The sequence below is a fragment of the Pyricularia grisea genome, assembly GCF_004355905.1.
Source record: "Pyricularia grisea strain NI907 chromosome Unknown Pyricularia_grisea_NI907_Scaffold_1, whole genome shotgun sequence".
Taxonomy (NCBI): domain Eukaryota; kingdom Fungi; phylum Ascomycota; class Sordariomycetes; order Magnaporthales; family Pyriculariaceae; genus Pyricularia; species Pyricularia grisea.
This window is the reverse complement of record NW_022156716.1, coordinates 7,856,914-7,877,243: the sequence shown is the minus strand read 5'-3', so window position 1 is coordinate 7,877,243 and position 20,330 is coordinate 7,856,914. Positions and strand designations below refer to the sequence as shown.

The window sequence follows — 20,330 nt, the reverse complement described above, 5'->3', positions numbered from 1 at the left end:
AAAAAAAACTCGGATTAGGCCGGCGGAAGTTTTTTTCCCTTTGGCTTTTTCCCACTTTCTCATCTCGTGTTGGGAAATTTGAGTCACGATCACGACATGTGGGAAATGCAAATTGAGTTTTGTTCGATGTGGTTCGCGCCAAGACAAAATGTCCAAGTGGAAGTCGCGTGCGATAGCTCTTTCCTGTGAATCTCTTACCGATACAGGCATACCTTGTTTATCCCTCTCGTTCATCCCTTCTTCAGAATCGGGGATAATTATGGGGAGGAATGCAGGCAAACGAACTCCATGTATGCAATCGGCACATCATCGGATCCGGAATTGGAAGGGGGAGAAAAAAAAATTGAAAGACGAAAGGCAAAAAAAGTCTAAAAGTTAAAATCATGAAATAGATACTAAATTCACTGAGGTTCCTCGGCCTTTTGTGCGGGAAGTAAAACACTACTAGGCGAGAGAATTACTGGATTCGGGTTTTCCGAGCATAGACCCTGTCAATCCGGGCCAGATTCCTTTTTTTTATCAAGTTTGTTTTTTGACTCGACTCCCCCTATCTTTGCCAAGACAGCAGCAAAACCCGCTTCTTTATCAAATGCCCGCCCGCTTACTATAGTACCCTTAAAACACCACTTATTAAATCGGGCACACGACAAAAGACGGTTGCGGTGGCAAAAAAAAACAGAACGCGGTTGTGCCCATCAAGATGTGGAGATCGCAAGTGAGGCACAACGAAGGAGAAGCAAGCATAGCTGCAGGCTCCTTGACTACGTTTAATAGAATTAACTGTTTCTGCAGCGGGACCTTCTCGGACTCGGGGACAGTAGTTTGCCCGGCAGTTTTCCATCGTTTCCTCTCCATCGTTTCTATTCCCGTTGTTGACTTACAAACACTTTGACGTCTTGAAAAATGCAGTTGTAGCGTAGGACCGATGCCGTTTGTGCCATGAGCCTTGCGACGATGATGCTCTTAGGGCGAAAGTGAGTGAACGGGCCGAGAAAACCTGGAGAACCCGGACTGGTTGCTATGAAACCTTTGAACTCGGGGAGTGGAGGTCATCGCCCAAAAATCAAGACTCAACAGCATCATAGATGTGCAAACGGTGAACGTCGCAAGCCCATGGCTAGTGTGGCTTTGGCGCCATCCCCGAGAAAAGCCCAGTCGCCTACGCCCCGGTAAGAATCTCGGAGATGAGGTCAAGGAGGGCACGGATCAAGAGCCAAAATCTTGACGATAGGGCAACCAGCATCGGTAAGCCAGGAACATGGCTTGCATGGCCCGTCCCATCCATGCCTCACATTTTTGTTTTGCACGTCATTTGTGGCAATATTTTAACAGGGAACAAAAAAAAAAAAAAAAGAAAACACCCCAAAGCCCCTCTGGACCTGACAGCGACTCGCTTCATCCGCAGCATATGCACACACGAGACGTCTCCTGTCTGGCTTTTCTTGACTATTGGCTACTCCATAAAATCGACAATCTCAAAATTCACTTTCTTTTTTCTAGAACTAGATCTTTTTAGTCTGCAATCTTGCCGCGTTTGATGTTCATTTATTTTTGGCACACAGTGGGTGGGCGCGTAGCATAAATCTGAATTTCCAAGCTGTAGCTCCTTTTGACAGATGTCTGTGCTGTCAATGCCCCCTTTTCTGCACGTTCGCCGCCATAGTTGCTCAGCCCGAATCATGAACCAAAAAAAAATAGGCGCGCTCCGTACCCACCAAGCCACATTCAAAAGTCGAAATGCCAAGCCGATGGTCCATTTCATCTGATTTTCTTTTTTCTTTTCGACTTTTTGTCAACTGTCATATTGCTTGTCGCAATCGGGTGTCGTGAACCGTGGGGGTGAAAGAAGTCGTCCAATTTCAAGGGGCATTGCCGAACCAAGTGCCCGCTCTTCAGCAAGGAGCAAAGGGCTTGGCCTTGAGAAAAGTGAAATGATTGATACAGCGTCCCTACGTACAGTAACTATGGTTTCTAGAAATTCGCTTACACTGGCATATTGGGTCCCGCACCCTTGGCCGTTCTGCACAGGGCTGACGTGGCTGACATTTCACTTTAGAGGAAGCTCGAGCTGGCCTCCGCTATCGTCTCCCTGGGCCCTTTGCGGCTTGTGATGACCATGGTTGTGAATTTATGGAGTGCACTTCATTTGCCCAAACCCGCCCTTTTGTTCGTCAGTTCCTCTTTTCGACCTCGCGAATCTCACCTTTGGAACATGTCATTTATATTATATAGTATCTTTGTCATCGGTCACAGCCCTCGGTGAACTACTGACTCTCTTCATCAAGTCTAAGAATAGCATCCCTCCCATTCGCCATAACGGTCGGCCCTTTTCTCAGACAAAATATGGCCACAAACCCTCAAGCTGAGAGGTTAACGCTCGCAGTTGAGGAGCCCCAACGAAGCCTCTACGTACGCCCAGTACAGTAGGTAGCTGGTGTGATAGGAACCCAACCGACATTTTTCTTCGGAATAGTCATCCCTGAAATGCGGAAATGGCTACAAGCGGCTTATTCTGCAGTAGAATAACTGGTTTATCGACCTTCTCATCTCGGACTATCGGTGTGCCACTACCCTCCTTCGAAGGAGCGAAAGGAAGCGGGAAGCCTTCCACGCAGGCTTCCATGAACCTTCTAACCCCTCACCCTTTGTGCATCCCGTGTGGACTTTTTTAGCCTCCCAAGCCTCCAAAAAAAAGTACTAGAACCAATTTACATACTTCTCGTACTGCAAACTGACGGGTGGACGATGCGACCCTAGGCTGCAGGCGAATGGGAGGTATAACAGGTTTGCGAATAATTCTTGTTTTCATATGATCATGTAGGTACGGCTAGTGACCTTTTGCCTTGTGGGCCAAGGTAGTCACAAAACGAACAAACTTGCAGAGATCCAGCTTGTCTATAATAGAAGTCTGTTATAGAACCACGGCTAGACTAGAAAGAAAAGAAAAATCGATTCCAACTACCCGATTTGGTTGGCGCCGGACGCACGCGCATCAGAGGTACCTTGGGAATCACAAAGTATCCTCAACAAAAAAAATATCGCGGCAGAAACTCCTAAACAAGGACGGATGACAAAAATCAATAGACAAAGATATACACACCAACCGGTCGGTTGACATCATGAGCGACAGGGTCCTGTCAGCTAGGTTAATTAGTGGGTATTTTGAAACTCAACTTTGGAAGGATAGACTTTGGTTCCCACGTCCACTAGAACTAACTAGTCTAGACAATATTTTTAAAAGAGGACTAAGTGTGTTTCGAGGGCCCAGGCCGCCCTTTCTTTCATGTTACTAGGATCCGGTCTGTCCATCCTAACGAGGAAGTCCTGTCAACGAAATACTACGTATTTGTGAATCCGGGCCATTCCGACCATGTCGATCTGGAAATATTCCCGTGAACTGATGTTTTATGTAGATGTTGGAAAGTTGCACGCGAAATTGAAGGACTTGAGTATGTATGTTGCTTGAGCTACGCGCGCTCGCCCCGGCGCCAGTTGCGAGGTTTTTTTTTTGACCCCATGTCGAAATACAAAATATTGTCAATTTTTGAGCCTTTTCGAACACAGCCCTGTCAGGTAAACGCGATGACCGGGCTAAGTGTCGCAATGGCACGTGCTTGTGTGCACATACTACGTACGGTGTACGAAGTATTTCATCCACGTAATATTATATTCTAATATGGTTGGAAACTTCCAACCCACTGCTACTTTCTACACGAGATGGCTACTGAAAGAAGTTACCTACCTGTACTGTAGACCATGCAATATCACGGTATCATTGAGCCAAGCAAAGTACGTACGGTCTCTCTCTCTCTCTCTCTCTCCTCCTTGCGTGGTGTCGTCTTGGCCTGCATTCTAAGAGGTTGGGGACCTGGAACAAAACCCCCACCACCCTACTTGGCTTTCCTGTGTACTGTACGCAAAAGCAAAGGTGCGCCTCGGATAACGGCACTTAATGGGAAGGAAACCAATACGATAGCAGCGGATTGAGATCGGGCCTACCTATAAGACAAGCATTTTTCTACGGGGGTTGCTGTTTGTTGACACAAGTTATGGTATCTCATAGTTATGCCTAATCCGATTGCGTTATCTCACCAACTGCCTTTCTCGTGTGAGATCGAGATATGACGAGAGATGCAAGCGAACAGCATAATAACCCAAGGGCTGACTTACACGTAGAAAACACCCTGGCAACCTAACAAATAAAATATATGATTTTTTATTATTATTATTTTTTATTTTTTTTGGTTCATGGTATCTTTTTTTTATTTCCTTGCCCACCAAACCCCGTGCCGCCCAAATTTGTTCCTTTCACTAACGAACCTCATACCGACGACCGCCGACATCCTTGTGATTTGCACGTGAATCCCTCGGTTTTCTGAAGTTCACCCTGGGTCTCTGCCCCATACCCATGTTTCCTCCCCCTCCTAACACCCCCTGCCCTGCCTCTGGGCGCCCTCTCTGCACTTATCCACTCTTGGTCACCGACTGGGAAGCTATACCCCTGCCAGGTGCCGTGCCCAATTAGGTGGCTTTGCTTCTGGACCGGCTTTACCCCACAGGCGCTAGGGTCTGCCGGTGGGTTCCGCGGGATTTCGTGCCTTACTGGTCATGGTGCTAAGTCCGCATTCGTTTTGGCGTCGAGAAAAAAGACAAGATGACAGATGAACTAAAATCCACAAGGACCTACTACCACGTAAAAAGACCCTCCCCACTGTACTAGTAAGCGAGTACCGTAGTAGCCAAAAAAAAAAAAAAAAAAAAAGACGCAGCCAAAAGTTGCAAGCATCACCAGCAGCAAGCATCAAACCAGCAGCAGGCAAGGGGTGCAAGGAGGGGGGAAGAAAGAGAAAAAAGGAAAGAAGGAAGAAAAAAAATAAGCACCGGCCGATGCAGGTCCAGAGCTAGGCCTCAAGCAGACAGGACCAACAGCAGTCTAATGTGTCTGCCCAAGAAACGGATGTAGATAGAGTAGTTTTCATTAGCTAACAGATTTCTCTCCCCATGGGGGAGCTTTGTGATGTTTTGTTTGGGTCTGCATTAACCAAGCGGCAAACATTCGGGAGTGACTTCTTAGCTTGGGGTTTGATCTGCTTAGTTAGCGCATGTGTTTTGCCTGTCATTTTTGGTCCCCATCTACATAGCTCTCCATATTTTCCTTCTGTTCCCTCTCTTGGTCTCCCTCTCAACGACGGAGAGTCAGGATCCCAGCCCATCAGTCGCAAAAGGCTTCCCGCAATAATGCTCTTAGGGTTTCCCGACACGAGTCTAGGGGCCCCCAACAAAAGGCATATTTCACGTGGGTCGGAGTCGTTGATTAAGCGCGCGGCGCTTCGCCTGCTGTCACATGTGAAAAATAGCCTGCCTCAAAAGTTCCGAAAGTTTCTTTTTGTCTAATCATTGGCATGACTGACTCGCTCGTCAATATGGGATGAACAAGGTGTTTTTCTTTCTTTCTTCTTCTTTTTTTTCTCCGCCACGCAAACCCCATGGCTATAAAAATCTGGACAGCTGACAGGCGTTGCGCTCCAACGGTGACCAGGTATGTAGTCGGCGGCTGCCCGCATGGGACCATGCAGGCTTGTGTTGTAGGCCAGCTAGCGCCCTGCTTTTTATGCCTACGTTTAGACTTAGTCTACTGCACGAGCAAGGCAAGGATATGCTGTCCTATAGGCGTCCTTTGTTCTTTTTACGGTAATCCATCACTTGAATAGCTTTCGAGGACAATCGCCTAGGTACCTGCTCTAGGCAGATAGATACGCTCTTAACCTTACGCTGTACGTTCATGAGCAAGTCCTGCATTGTACCTCGCAGAAATTGGATACCCTCCTCTAGAGATGCAAAGACCAGGAATGGCCTTGAACCTATCGAAGCGAGCGACGATCCCGTGCCGGTTCTCTGCGCAAGTGAGTTGCGCCACAAGCTGGATATGAAGCCACCCACTTCGTCATTGCTATGGTTTGCCATTGGAAGCTATCATAACGGCAAAATGTTCGCATCACGTCACCCGTCATCACTATCTGGTTTTTGATTTTTGATTTTTGTTTTTATCTCGTTGTCTTGACTACTCATACCCCAACCAACAAAGATTGAAAACATACGACTGTAAAAGAGCAAAAGATTTTGGGCATCATCAGACAGCACTTTTCCAATTTTCTACCCCCACCTCCAATACACCCTCACTCACACTCGCATTCAGGCACATACCTTACAGCTAAGTAGACCCTCCCGGCCAAAGGCATCTTGACTAGAATCTAGCCTAGTCTACAATAGACCCTAAGTTCGAGGCAAGTCAGCTACAGCCCGCTCCGCACAGCTGCGGGGTGGACACAGCAAGGAGATTCCCACCACGGGTGGCCGGAAGAAAACAGCCTCGCTGCGCTAGAAGACTGAGGAATCCTGCATGGAAGCCTTGCCGTGTACACCCTCCCTTTTTTTTCCCCTCCCTTCTTCCTTTGCTTCTTTTTTTTTTTTTAATTCGTACTTAGCTCTTTTGTTTAGCAGCACTGCAGGTTGCGTTAGCAACTGTTTTCTTTTTTCTGCAGGTAGGGGCCATGCTAGGAAGACCAGCCAGCCAATCTCCAATCAACCAGTCAATTGAGACAACCCTGGGCTGGTGATGCTACTCTGTAACGGTGATTTTGTTTTTGGCGCCAGCCGTACTGCGAAGTACCTGCGTTCGGAGATCAATCGATATTTTGTTTTCTTTTTTCTTCTTTTCATTTTATTTTTAGTCTTTTATTTTCTCCCCTTCAACGTCCATTCCCCCCGCGCCACAAATACTCCTCAGTCCTCACCCCCAGTCTAATGGGTGGACAAATCCAACCCGTTCAGTTCCCCCGTATCGGACCAGACCTTGTGAATGCATGGTTGGGATGAACAAAGCCCATCGAGAAAGAGGATCTACCAATCGGATCCGGCCAGGAGATAGCGCTTCTTGGTCCCGGTGATGTCTTTCTTCTCTCTGCTGTCTCTTTGCCCTGTCATCCCAAAGTCGCATCGGAAATAGTTGACGATTGCCTCCAGACGAACCAAAAGTTTTCTCTTTGCTATTATTAATTGGGGTGTTTTTTTTTTGTCCTCACCGCCGTCGACCGTAACAAACAAGGGTGAGACAAGTGAGCGAGAAAGCAGTCAGGAGGAGGGTCAAGTAAACTGAACCCACCCGCCTGCGCCTATCGACCCCTCACCGAAAGCAAATCGCCGCCGGTGAAATTATTTGGCCGTAGAGACCGACCGACTAGAGTACAGTGAACTTGTGGGTGAAAATATGGACAAATCTTGCATTCGTATTGGCCTGGATCCGATCTGTTGGTTTTTCTTTTCCTCTTTTTATCTTTTGTCGGTTCTTGATATGTTGATCGGCACGGCTGATGATGCACAATGGCCAACAGCAGCGAGTTGATCGAACCTCTTCCCGCGAAGGACGGCTTCATTGTTCAGTGGCGTCTCCCGTCTCTGCTTGTTCATCTCTCGAGTTGCGAATCACACATCATCTCCACTACTGCTTATTCCCGCAGCGGAGAAAATATGGATACTACACCTCTTTTCTGAGCGAGCAGGGGCTACTGATTGGGTATTATTGCATTTCTTCGTAAAGGTGGGGGTCATTGCAACGTTCCATTTTTGATTTATTTTTTCGATTTGTTTTTCTTTTTCTACCAGTCTTTGATGCTTTGGAAAAATGAAGTCCCAAAATCGAAGCTATCACGACAATACAGTAGACACAGAAAGCTTGAAAGTGGCTGCTTCATCTATTTTCTATTTCGTGGCATGCGCATATCAGAGACAGTACTTCGGAAAGACTTCGCTGTCAGAGAGTACTGACTGGTTGGAAAACAGTCATGTGTAGATCCTCGAATATAGACGTGACGCCGTCTTCCTCGTCAACTCGAGATATTCCCTAGATTGTTCTGATTCCCAATTCCAAATAAATCACTCACATCTAGCCGAATCTTTTGTGATCCCGAGTGTTTGCCTCTCTTGCCGTGTTCAACCTCTCAAGCCTCTCTTACCATAACCTCAATCAGAAAACGAGACGAAGTGATTCTCACTGCCGATTGGCCGTGGCGAAATTCACTGTAAAGTCTATGATGACAATGCCTACCGGTAGGTGTGTCTTTTCACGGTATGCCCTCCTTTCCACCGTCAAGTGACGGCTCGCTTGCCCGTTAGTATAAACTAGCCATGGAGGCAACCTTTTCGCATCTCGTCCATCAACCTGTAGTATCTCGAGGAAAGGGACCCGCGAGGACTAGACGCTATACTCAAGCAAGGAACCCCCATGAACATCTTGCATGTAAACTAACTCTCGCGTATGTAAGAGAACCTGTCTGCCAGCAGCTCGCTACCTGTAAAAAAAACATATTTTCCTTCGGTCCGGTACATTTTCATAGCTATTTCCTAGAGACAAAACCTCATTACCCCCCAAAACACACTTTGTGACAGTTGTGAAATCACATCCCGAGATTAGTCCCTTGCTCCATGTCTGTTTTCTTTTCCACGGCCCCCCCCCCTCGGGAGAGCTGGGGAACAACAAAAGAGGGCGGAATTTGCAGGGCCAAAAAAAAAAAAAGTTACCCGTTCACCGCCGCGGCGGACAGTTTATTGGCTCGCCTCCGACACAACGATCGGCAAACCGAATCTAGCCCCCGCAGCCAACAAAGGTACCAAACTGGCCACTCAGCTTGCTGAAAACCCCAAGGCTCTGCATACGCAATCTGGGTGTTGATCACTTTCCCCCTTTCAATGGAGCGATGGAGAATTAGCAACTGCCAAGAGGCTTGCTTTGCTGTCATTTTATTCGTTTCCCCCCCTACCCTACCGTCCGGCGCATTGAGCCTTTTCTCCTCTCTCGATTACTTGCCTTAAACTGCATGTAGGTACCCCTTACGTCGTTCGAGGCCCTGATCTGCTTTTTATTTCGGGGAGCTGTGGTGCAGCCCCGAGTGTGAACAGACAAGGGGGTGGTGGTTGCAGGTACTGGTTTGTAACTGTGGCGTTTTTCCTCCCTTGCAGACCTTTTTTTCCCTTTCTATCGGACAGACGATTGGAAGGATCGGGGTAAGGGTCTGTTGGGAATTCTCTTGAACCCAAGTCGTCACTTTCTCGTGCTGCCTAATATGCCTAATGTGTGAGTGTGTAATTGTCGTATCAGAAGGATCCCCCATTGGCAGCTATGATATGCTCATTTCTCTTTCCCTCTAGGCAGATCTGTATAAAATCGTATTTCAGGTGAGGAAGGATGCAGTATGTGATAGGCAGGCCTAACAGAACTTGTAAATGTGCATGCCGCACATCCCAAAACTTACCCCTTGGTCCATGAAACATCTAGCACTAGGATGGCAACCGGATGTAAAGCTTCCTAGAATTGTGATGGAAACTTTTCAGAAAAATTCGCGCTTAGTGATCGGAGTGAAGCCAAGCTTCATATACGGACCGAACCTATCATCTGTCCTCATACCGCCAAAGCACCGATGCATCTAGATCGGAGCCCTTGAATTGTCTCTGAAGCGCATCTGGCTGTGTTGCTTTGCAACCAACCTTTTGGTGCAGGCGTCTTGCAGCCATCACCGGTCTTGATATTCCGGTTGTAGGTTGTCCCCCTGTGCAGCTGGTGTGAGCGAGGAATTGCAGAGACTTGCTCCCCAAGCGAGCATAGCCCGGGAGCCCGTGGTGCTCTAGGTAATTCCCAAAATTTGGGTTTCACATCAGGAATATACTGCTAACAATTCTTAATCATCCAGCTGGACTCCTCAATGTGGCGACACTTATACCAGTATCATCGGCGTGTGTGAGAGGACCCTCAATATGCACCCTAAGTCCTGTACAGTCTAGGTACCATGTTCAAGGTCCCGGAATATCTTGCTGCAAGCAGTCAGTAAGTGCTCCAGAATCAGTCTGGTTCACTTAACACTCTCCCACCATGACATATAAGCATATGCCTGATTGGTGCTGGGCAGTATACTGGGCAATGGCGTGGCGAGATATGGTCTAGATTGTCTTGGGGAGACAAGTGCAGCATAGTCCATGTTTTTCCGGTCGCGAACTCGGCCGCAGGTGAGAAGGGGCCTAGATTTCCGTTTGCAGGCTGGAAAGTTGCCTCCGAACTTCTTTTCTCACATCAGGCTCTACATGTTCATTCCAGACTCTTGTCTAGACGCATGGCCGTACAGTAATATTGGACGCCATGGCCGAATATGCTCAGACGATGTCAAGAGGGAGCACTCTAAGTATCTTGTGCGTTGTACCTCGTTTGTCTCTTTTGTTGAGCCAACAGAATCTGGCTTGGCTCACAGATAGCGACATATCATGCACGGCCTGAAGACGCCTCTGCGCAATTCACAGAGTCATGCCACTCACGTCATACGAAAACAAGGATTTTCAAGATATAGGGGCGGATATCATTACTTTTACTAAGCTTTCTGAAGCTGTGTGCCGTTACGAATCGCCGACACAGTGGCTAGAAACCGACAACAGGCAGACGCAGCAAACACATTAAATTCCTCCACGCAGCTTTGGATCAAGAGCACTTGAGAGAGAAAAAAAAAACATCAGATGGACGGCTTGGGAGCCTCAATCTCCTTGAGAATATCCTTCTCGAGGGACTCTGGCTTGGTAGTGCTCGCCCAACGGCCCTTGACCTTGCCGTCCCTGCCGATCAGGAACTTCTCAAAGTTCCACTTGACGCGCTTGAGGCCCATGATGCCGGGCATCTCCTCCTTGAGCCACTTGAAGAGCGGGTCGGCGTTGTCGCCGTTGACGTCGACCTTCTTCATGATGGGGAAGGTGACACCGTAGTTGACCTGGCAAAAGTTCTGAATATCGTCGTCGGTGCCGGGCTCCTGGCCGCCGAACTGGTTGCAGGGGAAGCCGAGGATGGTAAAGTCCTCGGGGTACTTCTCGGTGATCTTCTTGTACAGGGCCTCGAGGCCGGCGTACTGCGGCGTGAAGCCGCACTTGGACGCCGTGTTGACCACCAGCACAACCTTGCCCTTGTAGTCGGACAGCGGGGTCTCTTCGCCCTTCTCTGCATCCGGTGTTGGTGTTAGCTGCGACTCGCGCCACGTGACGAATGTGGAATGTGGCCGGCGCAACGAGGGAGCGGCACGGCCGCCGCCCGAAGGCCTTGGCGACGCCGGCAAGTGGTTGTTGCGGCTTCCCAGAGCACCACCACTGGCGATGACCGTCATTTGAGCTCGAGCATTTCCGCGCAAGCACACTGGTCTCGCGACGAGAGCACGGTAAGGCCGCATTTTTCCCGACGGGTAATCAGGGTAGTAACAAAATGAAATGGAATTGGGTGATGAGGGGTGAGTTCGAGAAGGGAATAGTTAAAGAAGTGAGTTGGGGATAGGGAGAACCATCAAATCAATCACATGTCAGGAGAGAAGAAAAAAATGGAGTTTCTCAAAACCACATACTGTTGAGGGGCTTGAAGTCGTAGATTGTCGTAGCGGAAGCCATGGTGAATTGATTATCTTGTTCAGAAAATACGATTGAACTGCTGTGCTTGTCGTCCGATGAACGGTCAGTAACCTGATGGGAGGAGCAAATATCGACGGCCCAGACGAGTACCAAAAGGTCTACATAGAAGTATTTTAAAGGACCCCCGCCGATGTGGGGTTGATAAAGCTTACCTCGAATGATTCCGTACTAGCTTGAGGTTGTCGTATTTTACACGACGATCTAGGCTATTTTTGTTAGAAAAGATATAGCTATGTCAAGCTTTTTGTTTTTGTTTTTTAAGATGTCTTGCAAGTGATTTGCATTTATACAGTAAAACAGTCAAAAAGGTCTAAGTCCATCAGAGTTTCATGTGAGTCTGGTCTATGCCCGATTGTTCAACATCAAAGCCTAAATACTTGTGGGCTGCTCGGTCGGACATTCACGATTTCCGGCCTGTGATCAGACCAAACCAAGGTCGCCTACCCTGAGACCTCGGCAAAGGTCCGTTCCGGAGGGGCCGCTAGGTAAGAAGCTTCGGTGCCCTTCCATGCTATAGGTTGAGGTATCCAATGGGAAGGAGCAGCAAGATTCGATTCAATGGATGGAACGGTCTAGGTATGAGAGATTGATTTATAAGTAATGATCGGTTGTCGGCTATGGAGTTTTTATTGATTTTTCCATTTTTTGTTATTGCCACCGCAGTCTTGGTTTAATCCTTAGCAGTGACTTGAACTCCTTTGGTCAGCTTGCCGCTTATTTGACGCAGCAAACGCGAATGAGCTTTTGGTTTGGTGAATGGAAATAATTTACCGTACAGTACCTGGACTAGACCCTTGAAAAAAAAAAAAAAAAAAAAAAAACACAGTTCTTACCTGCTGAGAATACGTCCGAATTTGCCCCGCTTAAATTACCACCTTTGGAAGCCATCCGCCGGTTCTGATATGCTTCTGACCCCTCCCTCATTCTTTCTTGCCCCTCTTGCGACAGGAAAACAGTCAAGACTATTATCAACTGACCAACAGGTCCATATAGTAGTATGTATACCTTGGCTCCTTTAACTGACGATTTTACACATTGTGCAAGTAATACGAGTGAGTGCTCTTGCTACCCATTAGATTGCTTGTTTACATTGCAGTTATTCTTGAGCCTAGGAAGCAGGAGGAATGATACTATAGCACGTGATGAAACGCAAAAAAGTCACGTGTGTTGGAGCGACGCGCGATGGGGTTGAGTGAGTGAGCGCGTCGCGATTTGGAGGTCTGGGTCCCACGAACAAAGGGAGGGTTATCATTCGTCCCTCGATTGTTTGCTCGCTCCCAAGTAGCAGTCAAGTCGTCAACCCGTTTGTGCTAAATTGCTTTCGCCTTTTTTTATTTATTTTTTACTTATCCATTTATTAAAGTGACAAGTAATTGAGATTTGTAGCTTTTCGCTCAAGTTTGGGTACATTGAAAGAAATCACAGCCACCAAAGTTGCTTTACTACCCCCGAACTACAGTAGTGAAACTGATTTCTGCCCCGGCGAATTCGGTCAAAGTCTCGCATACGCCCGGGCGAGTCTTACTAAGTTCAGACCATCACCCGAACCGGTCAGGACATCCACGTCCCGGCCGGGTCGGCCAGCCAAATGCACCCATGGATAGCAGACCTAGGCACATCGTCATCATCGGTTCGTTCGCACTTTTCTTTGTCCCTAATGCTTGATTGATGCAGTGGCAGAATTCACATCGCTTTCGCTGCTTTCGTCTCCACTGTTGGCGACTCATCACGCCCACGCTTCTCTTCTTAGTCAGGTGATTTGGATGCAACTGATTTGTTCATCTGTCTATAATCCATGGACCCTTAGCATCATCTGTCGTTCATGACTTGTTGTACAGCCGGCTGACAGTATTTTCAGGTGGCGGCGTGATCGGATGCACCACTGCGTACTTCTTGACACGCCACAAGAAGTACGACCCGGCGATCCACAAGATCACCATCATAGAAGCTGCCGGTATCGCGTCCAGCGCTTCGGGAAAGGCCGGTGGTCTCCTTGGTTTATGGGCCAACAGGGCCGTAGAAACCGTGCCTCTGTCATTCAGGCTTCATGAAGAACTTGCCAACGAGCATGATGGCGAGAAGAGGTGGGGTTACCGCAAGCTGAAAGGTTGTGGTACCATCGACACAAAGCTGAAGGTCGATGACTTGCCTGACAAGGAGAGAGCCGCATTCCCAAAGTCTTCAGCTAAGAAGACGGGTGCAAAAAGGCAGAAGCTCAACCACGATTCCCGAACCCCGCCACAAACTCCTTGTAAATCACCACAGATGCCCACTCTTGCACTATCGGCATCTGAGAAACCGCCCCTAACACATCCAGGTGCTCTGGGAGAAACACCACAAGGAACAAATCCTAACCAGGCTGCGGAGACCCAGTTAGCGTCACCAGTAGAACAGGTCCTGGAGCTACCTCGCCTGCCGAAGGATTCATCAGAACCGCAGAGTGAACATCGAGACCCCGCGCTAAATAATAAACCAACTGAAGACAATTGCACTCAGCTCCAGAGAGAACTTGCTGCTTGTTTCACAGGAAGCTCAACCAGGTGGAAATCCCACTCCATCTTGCCCAATGGAGACTACTTCATTGGTGACACTTCTATTCCATCAAACAAAATCAGCGAGGGTCATTTTCCAAAACAATCCTTGGAGAGCCAGACCGGTCGACTTGAAGACAAGGCCATGAATTTGAATGTTACTCCTCTAGCGAGCACTTCTTCAGAAGCCCAAGTCGGTCTCCGTGGCGATGCCTTAGCCGAAAGACACGAAGTACCAGACAATTGTCTCAAGCCCAAAACAGAAGACAAGTATAAAACTGTACTGGATAAAATCAGTGATAAGCTTCCGATTGCCAGCCCTGCAACGACTCGTGAGCTAAGGTCAACGCGGTCGATGAGCTCCAAGCAAAACGGAGCTTCTCTTCAGGGTAGTGATACCACTCCAGCAACCAAAACTGCCATCCCCAATGGCAATGCTAATTCTCTGAGGCGATCAGCGAGGCAAAGACCAGGAACTGATAAGCCCTTAATCAGAAGCGGAGGCGCCACTAACAACATGCCACCCAAAATCGCGAATACCACCTCGACTGTCGAATCAGTCAAGCAAGCTGCTCCTGTCAAGCGGCGGGGTAAAGGAGGTCGCAAGGATCGCACAGGGAAGTTCCCCAACAGCTGTGTGTTCCCGCCCGATCTTACATGGATCAACCAAGACCTTGTCTCGTCCTACAAGAAGCAAGGCGCCGGCGACAATCATGACACAGCGCAAGTCCACCCATATCACTTCACGCACTGGATGGCCAGGCTGGCCGAGAGACGGGGAGTATGCATTCGTCAGGGAGTCATGGTAACAGAAATCGACTATGATCACGGCAAGGGTGTGCATGGTGTTGAGATTCTCGAGCGCAATTCGAACAGGCGGGATACATTGGGTGACGACGTTACCGACATTATGGTAGCTGCCGGCTCGTGGACATCGACACTCCTCCCCAAGACAGAGATTGGCGGCGTGCGGGCTCACAGCGTTGTCTGGGAAGTGGATGTCACCCCACATGCCGTCTTTACCAATATCAACTTACCGAGGGGCTATATCCCAAGCCATCGGTTGAGCAGGGGTGAGGTTGTCAAAGCATCCAAGAAGCTGGTCTCGTCTGATCCAGAAGCATACGCGAGGCCGTTCAAGGAGGTGTATGCGTGTGGTAAGCCCGTCTTACCCCTTCAAGACGTTCCTGACCTTGTCAATCCCTATCTAATTTTTTTTGTCTTCACCTTCAAGGACGAAGCATCATCTAACTCTAAAACTCCCCAACCGTCTACAGGAGCTGTAGACCACGAAGTCGAACTTCCGCCTACGGCGGACCTTGTGATGGTTGACGAGCGACACTGCGACGACATAATTACATGGCTGGGTCTTGTCTCGCCTGTTCTCGCCGACGCGGCCGTCAAGCACAAGCAGGCATGCTACATGCCACTGCGCGAGGGCGGAGACGAGGAGCCTCTGTTTGGACGCACTCTGACGCCGGGACTCTGGCTCGCAGCCGGCCACAGCTGCTGGGGCATCCAGAATGCACCAGCCTGCGGGCTGCTGATGGCTGAGATGATGATGGACGGGAAGACATCGAGCCTGGATGAGAAGGCTATCGCTGCGTATGATCCGCGGCGGCTTGGTGTTTAACTTTTATTCTGAATTTTCCTGTCATTTTTCTTTTTCCTGTCTTGGTTGGGCGGATCAATTCCCACTGGACAAGAATTTCGAGATGCACGCTGTTTTACTTACAGCTAGTTGCTGTTGCATCAGGTGGATTGTATAAGTAAGGGCGAAGAAAAAAAGAGAGAAGAGACTGATGAACAGTCGGTTTTCATGATAGAGCTGAGATATGATAGAATAGCTTTGCACCTGGACGATAGGGTGTTTTCAAAGGGGTATGATTAGATAATGTAGTTTAATACATCCAAGTGTGCCTTGGCCCAATTTGGTTGCATTCGGAAATCTGACAAGTCTAGGTATAAGTGATCTTATATGGATACCTTGGTAAGTGGCATTTTATCTACGCCAAGTGAATAAATGTTGGGGGTAGTCGTGATCAAAATTTAGATTTATTCGTAATAGTGCCCCATCACAGGGTACCATGTAGACCTTAATTATTGCACTATATATCTCTATAATTTCTGCTCCCTCTACAGCGTCTTCTCAATGTCCATAATTTCCCTCACGCCCTCCTCAATGGCCGAGACCTTGGCGGCGTCCAGTCTCTTGAGCGGCCTCCTGGGATAACCGCCATAACCGTAGTAGCTCTGGATGGCCTGCTTGGTGCCGGCGATGGCGGCCTTTGTCAGGACCCAGTCGCCCTTGCTCAGGACCTTTTGCAGCTCGATGGCCTCGTCCCGCTTGCCCTCTGCCCAGAGGTTCCAGACCTTGACGCAGAGCTTGGGCATGACGTTGGCGCCGCCGGCGATGATGCCGCTGCCGCCGCTGGCCAGGGTCTGCACGGTAAAGTCGCAGATGCCGCCAAAGGCCATGTAGCCGGAGCCCTCGGCGAAGGGGGTCTTGGCCTTGGTGGCGGCGGCGACGCGAGTCAGCTTGCCGGTGCTGCCGCAGGTGAACTTTGTGCCGACGATGTTTGGGTGCTGGGCCAGCTTGATGATGAGGTCCGAGTCCATGTCGACGCCGGCCACGGCGCCGGGGTAGTTGTACAGGACGATGGGGATGGGGCTGGAGTCGGCCACGGCGTGGAAGTAGCTCGAGATGGCTTCGTCGTCCATGAAGCCGCGGTAGTAGCTGGGAGGGAGGATGAGGACGGCGTCGGCGCCGACGTCGGCGCAGGCACGGCACAGCTCGATGGTGCCCTTGACGGAGCCCTCGGTGGCGCCGACGATGATGGGCACGGCGGGGAAGCCGGCGGCGTCGAGGGCCTCGCGCGTGGCTCTGGTCACGGCCACTTTCTCCTCGCGCGTGCAGTGCACCGCCTCGCCGTTGGAGCCCATGGTGACGAGCCCGGCCAGTCCGGCCCGGGCCAAGCGCTCGGCGTGCTTCTTGATGGTGGGGATGTCGAGCTCCTCCGTCTCCGGGTCGAAGAAGGTCATGGTTGGGGCGTAAATCCCGCAGGGTAGGGCACGGCGGCTGCCGGCGTGGCCGTTAGATGTGCTCATGGTTCTAGGGGAAGAGGATTTGATGTGTATATGTATGTATGTGTGGAGGTTGGAAGAGGAGGATGTATAAATGAAGCTCTTTTTGACTATATATCTAACGTAGATTGGATTATAGAAGACAGCTATGGGAACAAGACAGAGAGGGAAACAACAAGATAAGACGCGAGAAAAGAAAGAAAAGGTAGAGAGCTTATAATCCCTCCAACGCGAGAAAGGGGCCCGCAGTTCAAGGGACGTGGCGGGGTGTGTGACGGGGTCTGCTGAGAGGACATGGAGGAAATACCCGTCGGTTACCCCAGGCACTAATCAAGGGCCGAGGACTGGGTTTAATATTTTTATTTTTTTTAATTTTTTCGAGAGAGCGAGCGAGAGGCCGAAATCTTGCGGTGAGCTTTAAAATGCCAACTTTCCACCATTGTTGGTCTTTTTTTGGTAGGGGGCCCTGCCAAACTGCCTTGCTCTTTGGGATTTAAGATTTCCAGAGCTTCCACAGATGGGGAAAAAAATAAAGAGACTGCGTCATGAGAAGATGCACCTCCCTGACGTTCAAGAGGCCCCCCACATTGCTTAGACCAGATAAAGCAGGCATTGGGCTTGTTACCTTGGACTACCGGGAGACGGATATCCTAGGCTTAAACCGTGTTTCTAGTTAGTTATTGTCAGGCAAGACTTTCTCTGCGAGTCAATATAAATTTATTTGGGCTATAATGTTTGCGATGGTTTTATAAAGCTGAAGCAAGCAATGAGAATGATATGAGTGTATAGAATAGGTTTGTTACACCGCATGAAAAGAAAATCCGATGATGTTTAGAAGTTCAACTTGGAAGAATTAATTAATTGAATGAGACGACAAGCCAGCGGTACCGGAGTACAGAGTAAAGAGAATTGCAAAGTACGACGGTACAATTCCGACAATTATCGGCAGAAATAGTTATGGCAGGCAGGCGGTCAATGAGAAAACAACGGGGGATCTATTATCCACCAATGAACGTCATGCTGGCTACTTCCTACTGTACCTAGGTTTGACAGCCCGTAAACTTGGGGGAGGGGCGCCGTAACAATATGGGGAATCTCGGGGTACAGCTAGGCTGGAAAAAGAGTACCTACCTAAGGTAGGTAGACAATCAATCACCAACCACATCCATCCTCGATACGCGACGACCAGGCGGAATAATTCTACCACACGATCCCGTCATCATATTCGCAACGAACCTCGTTTACAATATAACAAATAGCCAATTGTATTAAAGCCCGTGACATGATGCGGCGGCATTTTCTCGGGTTCAAACTTTCCGTGGTCGCCCACCACGAGAGAGATACTGTATACGTAGTGCGTTGTGGGTGGGCGCGCGCCTCCACTGTCATTTTCAACTCAACTCAGTAATTGACAGTCTCCAAATTTCCCCGCGCTTCCCCCTCCAAAATTTGCTTGGTTCTCCACTGGTTATTTGTTGTTCGAGGCTAGACCAGACAGACGGAACAAGACTGGGAGCTCAAGCTCTTGTAATATTATATACACATGGATGCCCCGTTGATCTGAACAGTAGTTTTGCCTGATCCTTTGCTGATCTTTTTTCTTTTTCCAACTTGGTCCTGCGCTCTTTGTACATAAACAATCCCTCATACGACCTTGGGTTCTGTAGATATAATCGAGAACCACAACTACCTAGGCTATTCTTTACACAAAACAGTACCTTTATATAACACTGGTTTCTCTTGTTGTGACAGACAACCTGTGTCCGTTGCAAATATGGCAAATGCAGAACCCCTCAACGTGCTGATGGTAAGTTTCACCCCCTTTGGCTTGTTAGTGTCCGTACTTCAACTGACATCAACCTACGCAGGTGGGCACTGGCGAGTACACCACTGGTTTTGTTGGCGGTGGCGCCTCAGGGTCAGACAAAAAGGTTGGCGTTGTAGGCCTATCCATGTTTGACCTGCGCAGGCGAGGCAAGGTTGGCAAACTGGGCATGGTGGGAGTCAACGGGAAGAAGTTTGATGCCATTCGTGAGTTTTGGGCCTGGATCGTTCATGAAGCTGGCTATGGAAAATAGCAGGCTAATACTGGTTTATCCTCACGACAGGTGAGCACCTTCACAAGAATATCCAGCAGGTCTACAACAACTTGGACACCTCTTTCGACTCATATCCTGCAAACGATGCCGTGGATCCGGATGCATACAAGGCAGCCATTGACGCACTCAAGCCCGGAGATGCCATCACCATCTTCACCCCCGATACCACTCATTACCCCATCGCCATGTACGCCGTTGAGAGGGGCATCCACGTAATGTTGACCAAGCCCGCAGTCAAGCTTCTGTCGCACCACCAAGAACTGCTCGAGGCTGCCCGCAAGAAGGGCGTCTACGTCTACGTTGAGCACCACAAGCGGTACGATCCGGCTTACGCCGATGCCCGGTTCAAGTCGCAGAAGCTTGGCGCCTTCAACTACTTCTACAGCTACATGTCGCAGCCCAAGTCTCAACTCGAGACCTTCAAGGCCTGGGCCGGTGTAGACTCGGACATTTCTTACTACCTCAACAGCCACCACATCGACATTTGCGACTCGATGGCGTCGCCGCTAGGCTACGTCCCCGTCAAGGTATCGGCCTCCGCCTCCAAGGGCGTCGCCACCAGCCTGGGCTGCAACGAGGCGACCGAGGATACCATCACGGTCCTCGTGCACTGGGAGAACAAGGAGACCAAAGGCCACGCCACGGGCGTCTACACGGCCTCGTGGACGGCCCCGCAGCGCGCCGGAGTGCACTCGAACCAGTACTTTCACTACCTGGCCAAGGACGGCGAGATCCGCATCGACCAGGCCAAGCGCGGCTACGACGTCGCCGACGACAACGTCGGGCAGCTCATGTGGTACAACCCCTTCTACATGAAGTACGCCCCCGACGAGGATGGCAACTTTGCCGGTCAGTCGGGTTATGGTTACATCTCGATGGAGAAGTTTGTCGACGGCTGCCGCGCCATCAACGCCGGTTCGCTCAAGCCCGAGGACCTCGACGCCAAGGGACTGCCGACGCTCAAAAACACCATCGCGACGACGGCGATCCTCGAGGCTGGCCGGAGGGCTATTGACGAGAACCGGGAGGTTATGATTGAGATAAAGGATGGAGTTTGGTCGCTGGTTTAAGGGTGAAAGTCTGTAGCCCCTTGGTATTTTGGTCAGCGTTTCTTATCGGCATTGTCTAATAC

General features: G+C 49.5%; 6 protein-coding genes across 6 annotated transcripts; 2 read left to right on the top strand and 4 right to left on the bottom strand.

Annotated features, from left to right (window-relative positions):
* Positions 1-1,792: 1,792 nt before the first annotated feature.
* PgNI_02410 (uncharacterized protein) lies at positions 1,793-2,046 on the bottom strand (the record flags this gene model as incomplete). The annotated part of the gene is made up of 2 exons (XM_031122477.1): positions 1,793-1,916; positions 1,988-2,046. 2 exons carry the CDS (start codon positions 2,044-2,046, stop codon positions 1,793-1,795), a joined length of 183 nt encoding a protein of 60 aa, XP_030986578.1.
* A 427-nt stretch (positions 2,047-2,473) lies between these two features.
* On the bottom strand, positions 2,474-2,809 carry PgNI_02409 (uncharacterized protein; the record flags this gene model as incomplete). The annotated part of the gene is made up of 2 exons (XM_031122476.1): positions 2,474-2,616; positions 2,713-2,809. 2 exons carry the CDS (start codon positions 2,807-2,809, stop codon positions 2,474-2,476), a joined length of 240 nt encoding a protein of 79 aa, XP_030987971.1.
* A 7,741-nt stretch (positions 2,810-10,550) lies between these two features.
* On the bottom strand, positions 10,551-11,956 carry PgNI_02408 (uncharacterized protein; the record flags this gene model as incomplete). Its single annotated transcript, XM_031122475.1, has 3 exons — positions 11,637-11,956; positions 11,421-11,508; positions 10,551-11,218 (listed from the first exon to the last, which is right to left on the bottom strand). Exons 2-3 carry the CDS (start codon positions 11,461-11,463, stop codon positions 10,551-10,553), a joined length of 711 nt encoding a protein of 236 aa, XP_030987972.1. The 5' UTR covers positions 11,464-11,508; positions 11,637-11,956.
* A 989-nt stretch (positions 11,957-12,945) lies between these two features.
* Positions 12,946-15,648, top strand: PgNI_02407 (uncharacterized protein; the record flags this gene model as incomplete). The annotated part of the gene is made up of 3 exons (XM_031122474.1): positions 12,946-13,114; positions 13,343-15,172; positions 15,293-15,648. Coding segments are annotated over 3 exons (2,355 nt in total), but the record flags the coding sequence as incomplete, so codon positions are not given.
* A 503-nt stretch (positions 15,649-16,151) lies between these two features.
* On the bottom strand, positions 16,152-17,123 carry PgNI_02406 (uncharacterized protein; the record flags this gene model as incomplete). Its single annotated transcript, XM_031122473.1, has 1 exon — positions 16,152-17,123. One exon carries the CDS (start codon positions 17,121-17,123, stop codon positions 16,152-16,154), a length of 972 nt encoding a protein of 323 aa, XP_030987970.1.
* A 1,474-nt stretch (positions 17,124-18,597) lies between these two features.
* PgNI_02405 (uncharacterized protein) lies at positions 18,598-20,319 on the top strand. Its single transcript, XM_031122472.1, has 3 exons — positions 18,598-18,906; positions 18,968-19,130; positions 19,208-20,319. The coding sequence occupies exons 1-3, from the start codon at positions 18,874-18,876 to the stop codon at positions 20,266-20,268; spliced, it is 1,257 nt and encodes a 418-aa protein (XP_030987967.1). The 5' UTR covers positions 18,598-18,873; the 3' UTR covers positions 20,269-20,319.
* Positions 20,320-20,330: the final 11 nt, after the last annotated feature.

Bases quoted from the DNA above. Each gene is read 5' to 3' on its own strand.
- PgNI_02405 (XM_031122472.1), top strand. From the start codon at position 18,874: ATGGCAAATGCAGAACCCCTCAACGTGCTGATG. The intron at 18,907-18,967 runs GTAAGTTTCACC...CAACCTACGCAG, and splicing joins AACCCCTCAACGTGCTGATG to GTGGGCACTGGCGAGTACAC. The intron at 19,131-19,207 runs GTGAGTTTTGGG...TCCTCACGACAG, and splicing joins GAAGAAGTTTGATGCCATTC to GTGAGCACCTTCACAAGAAT.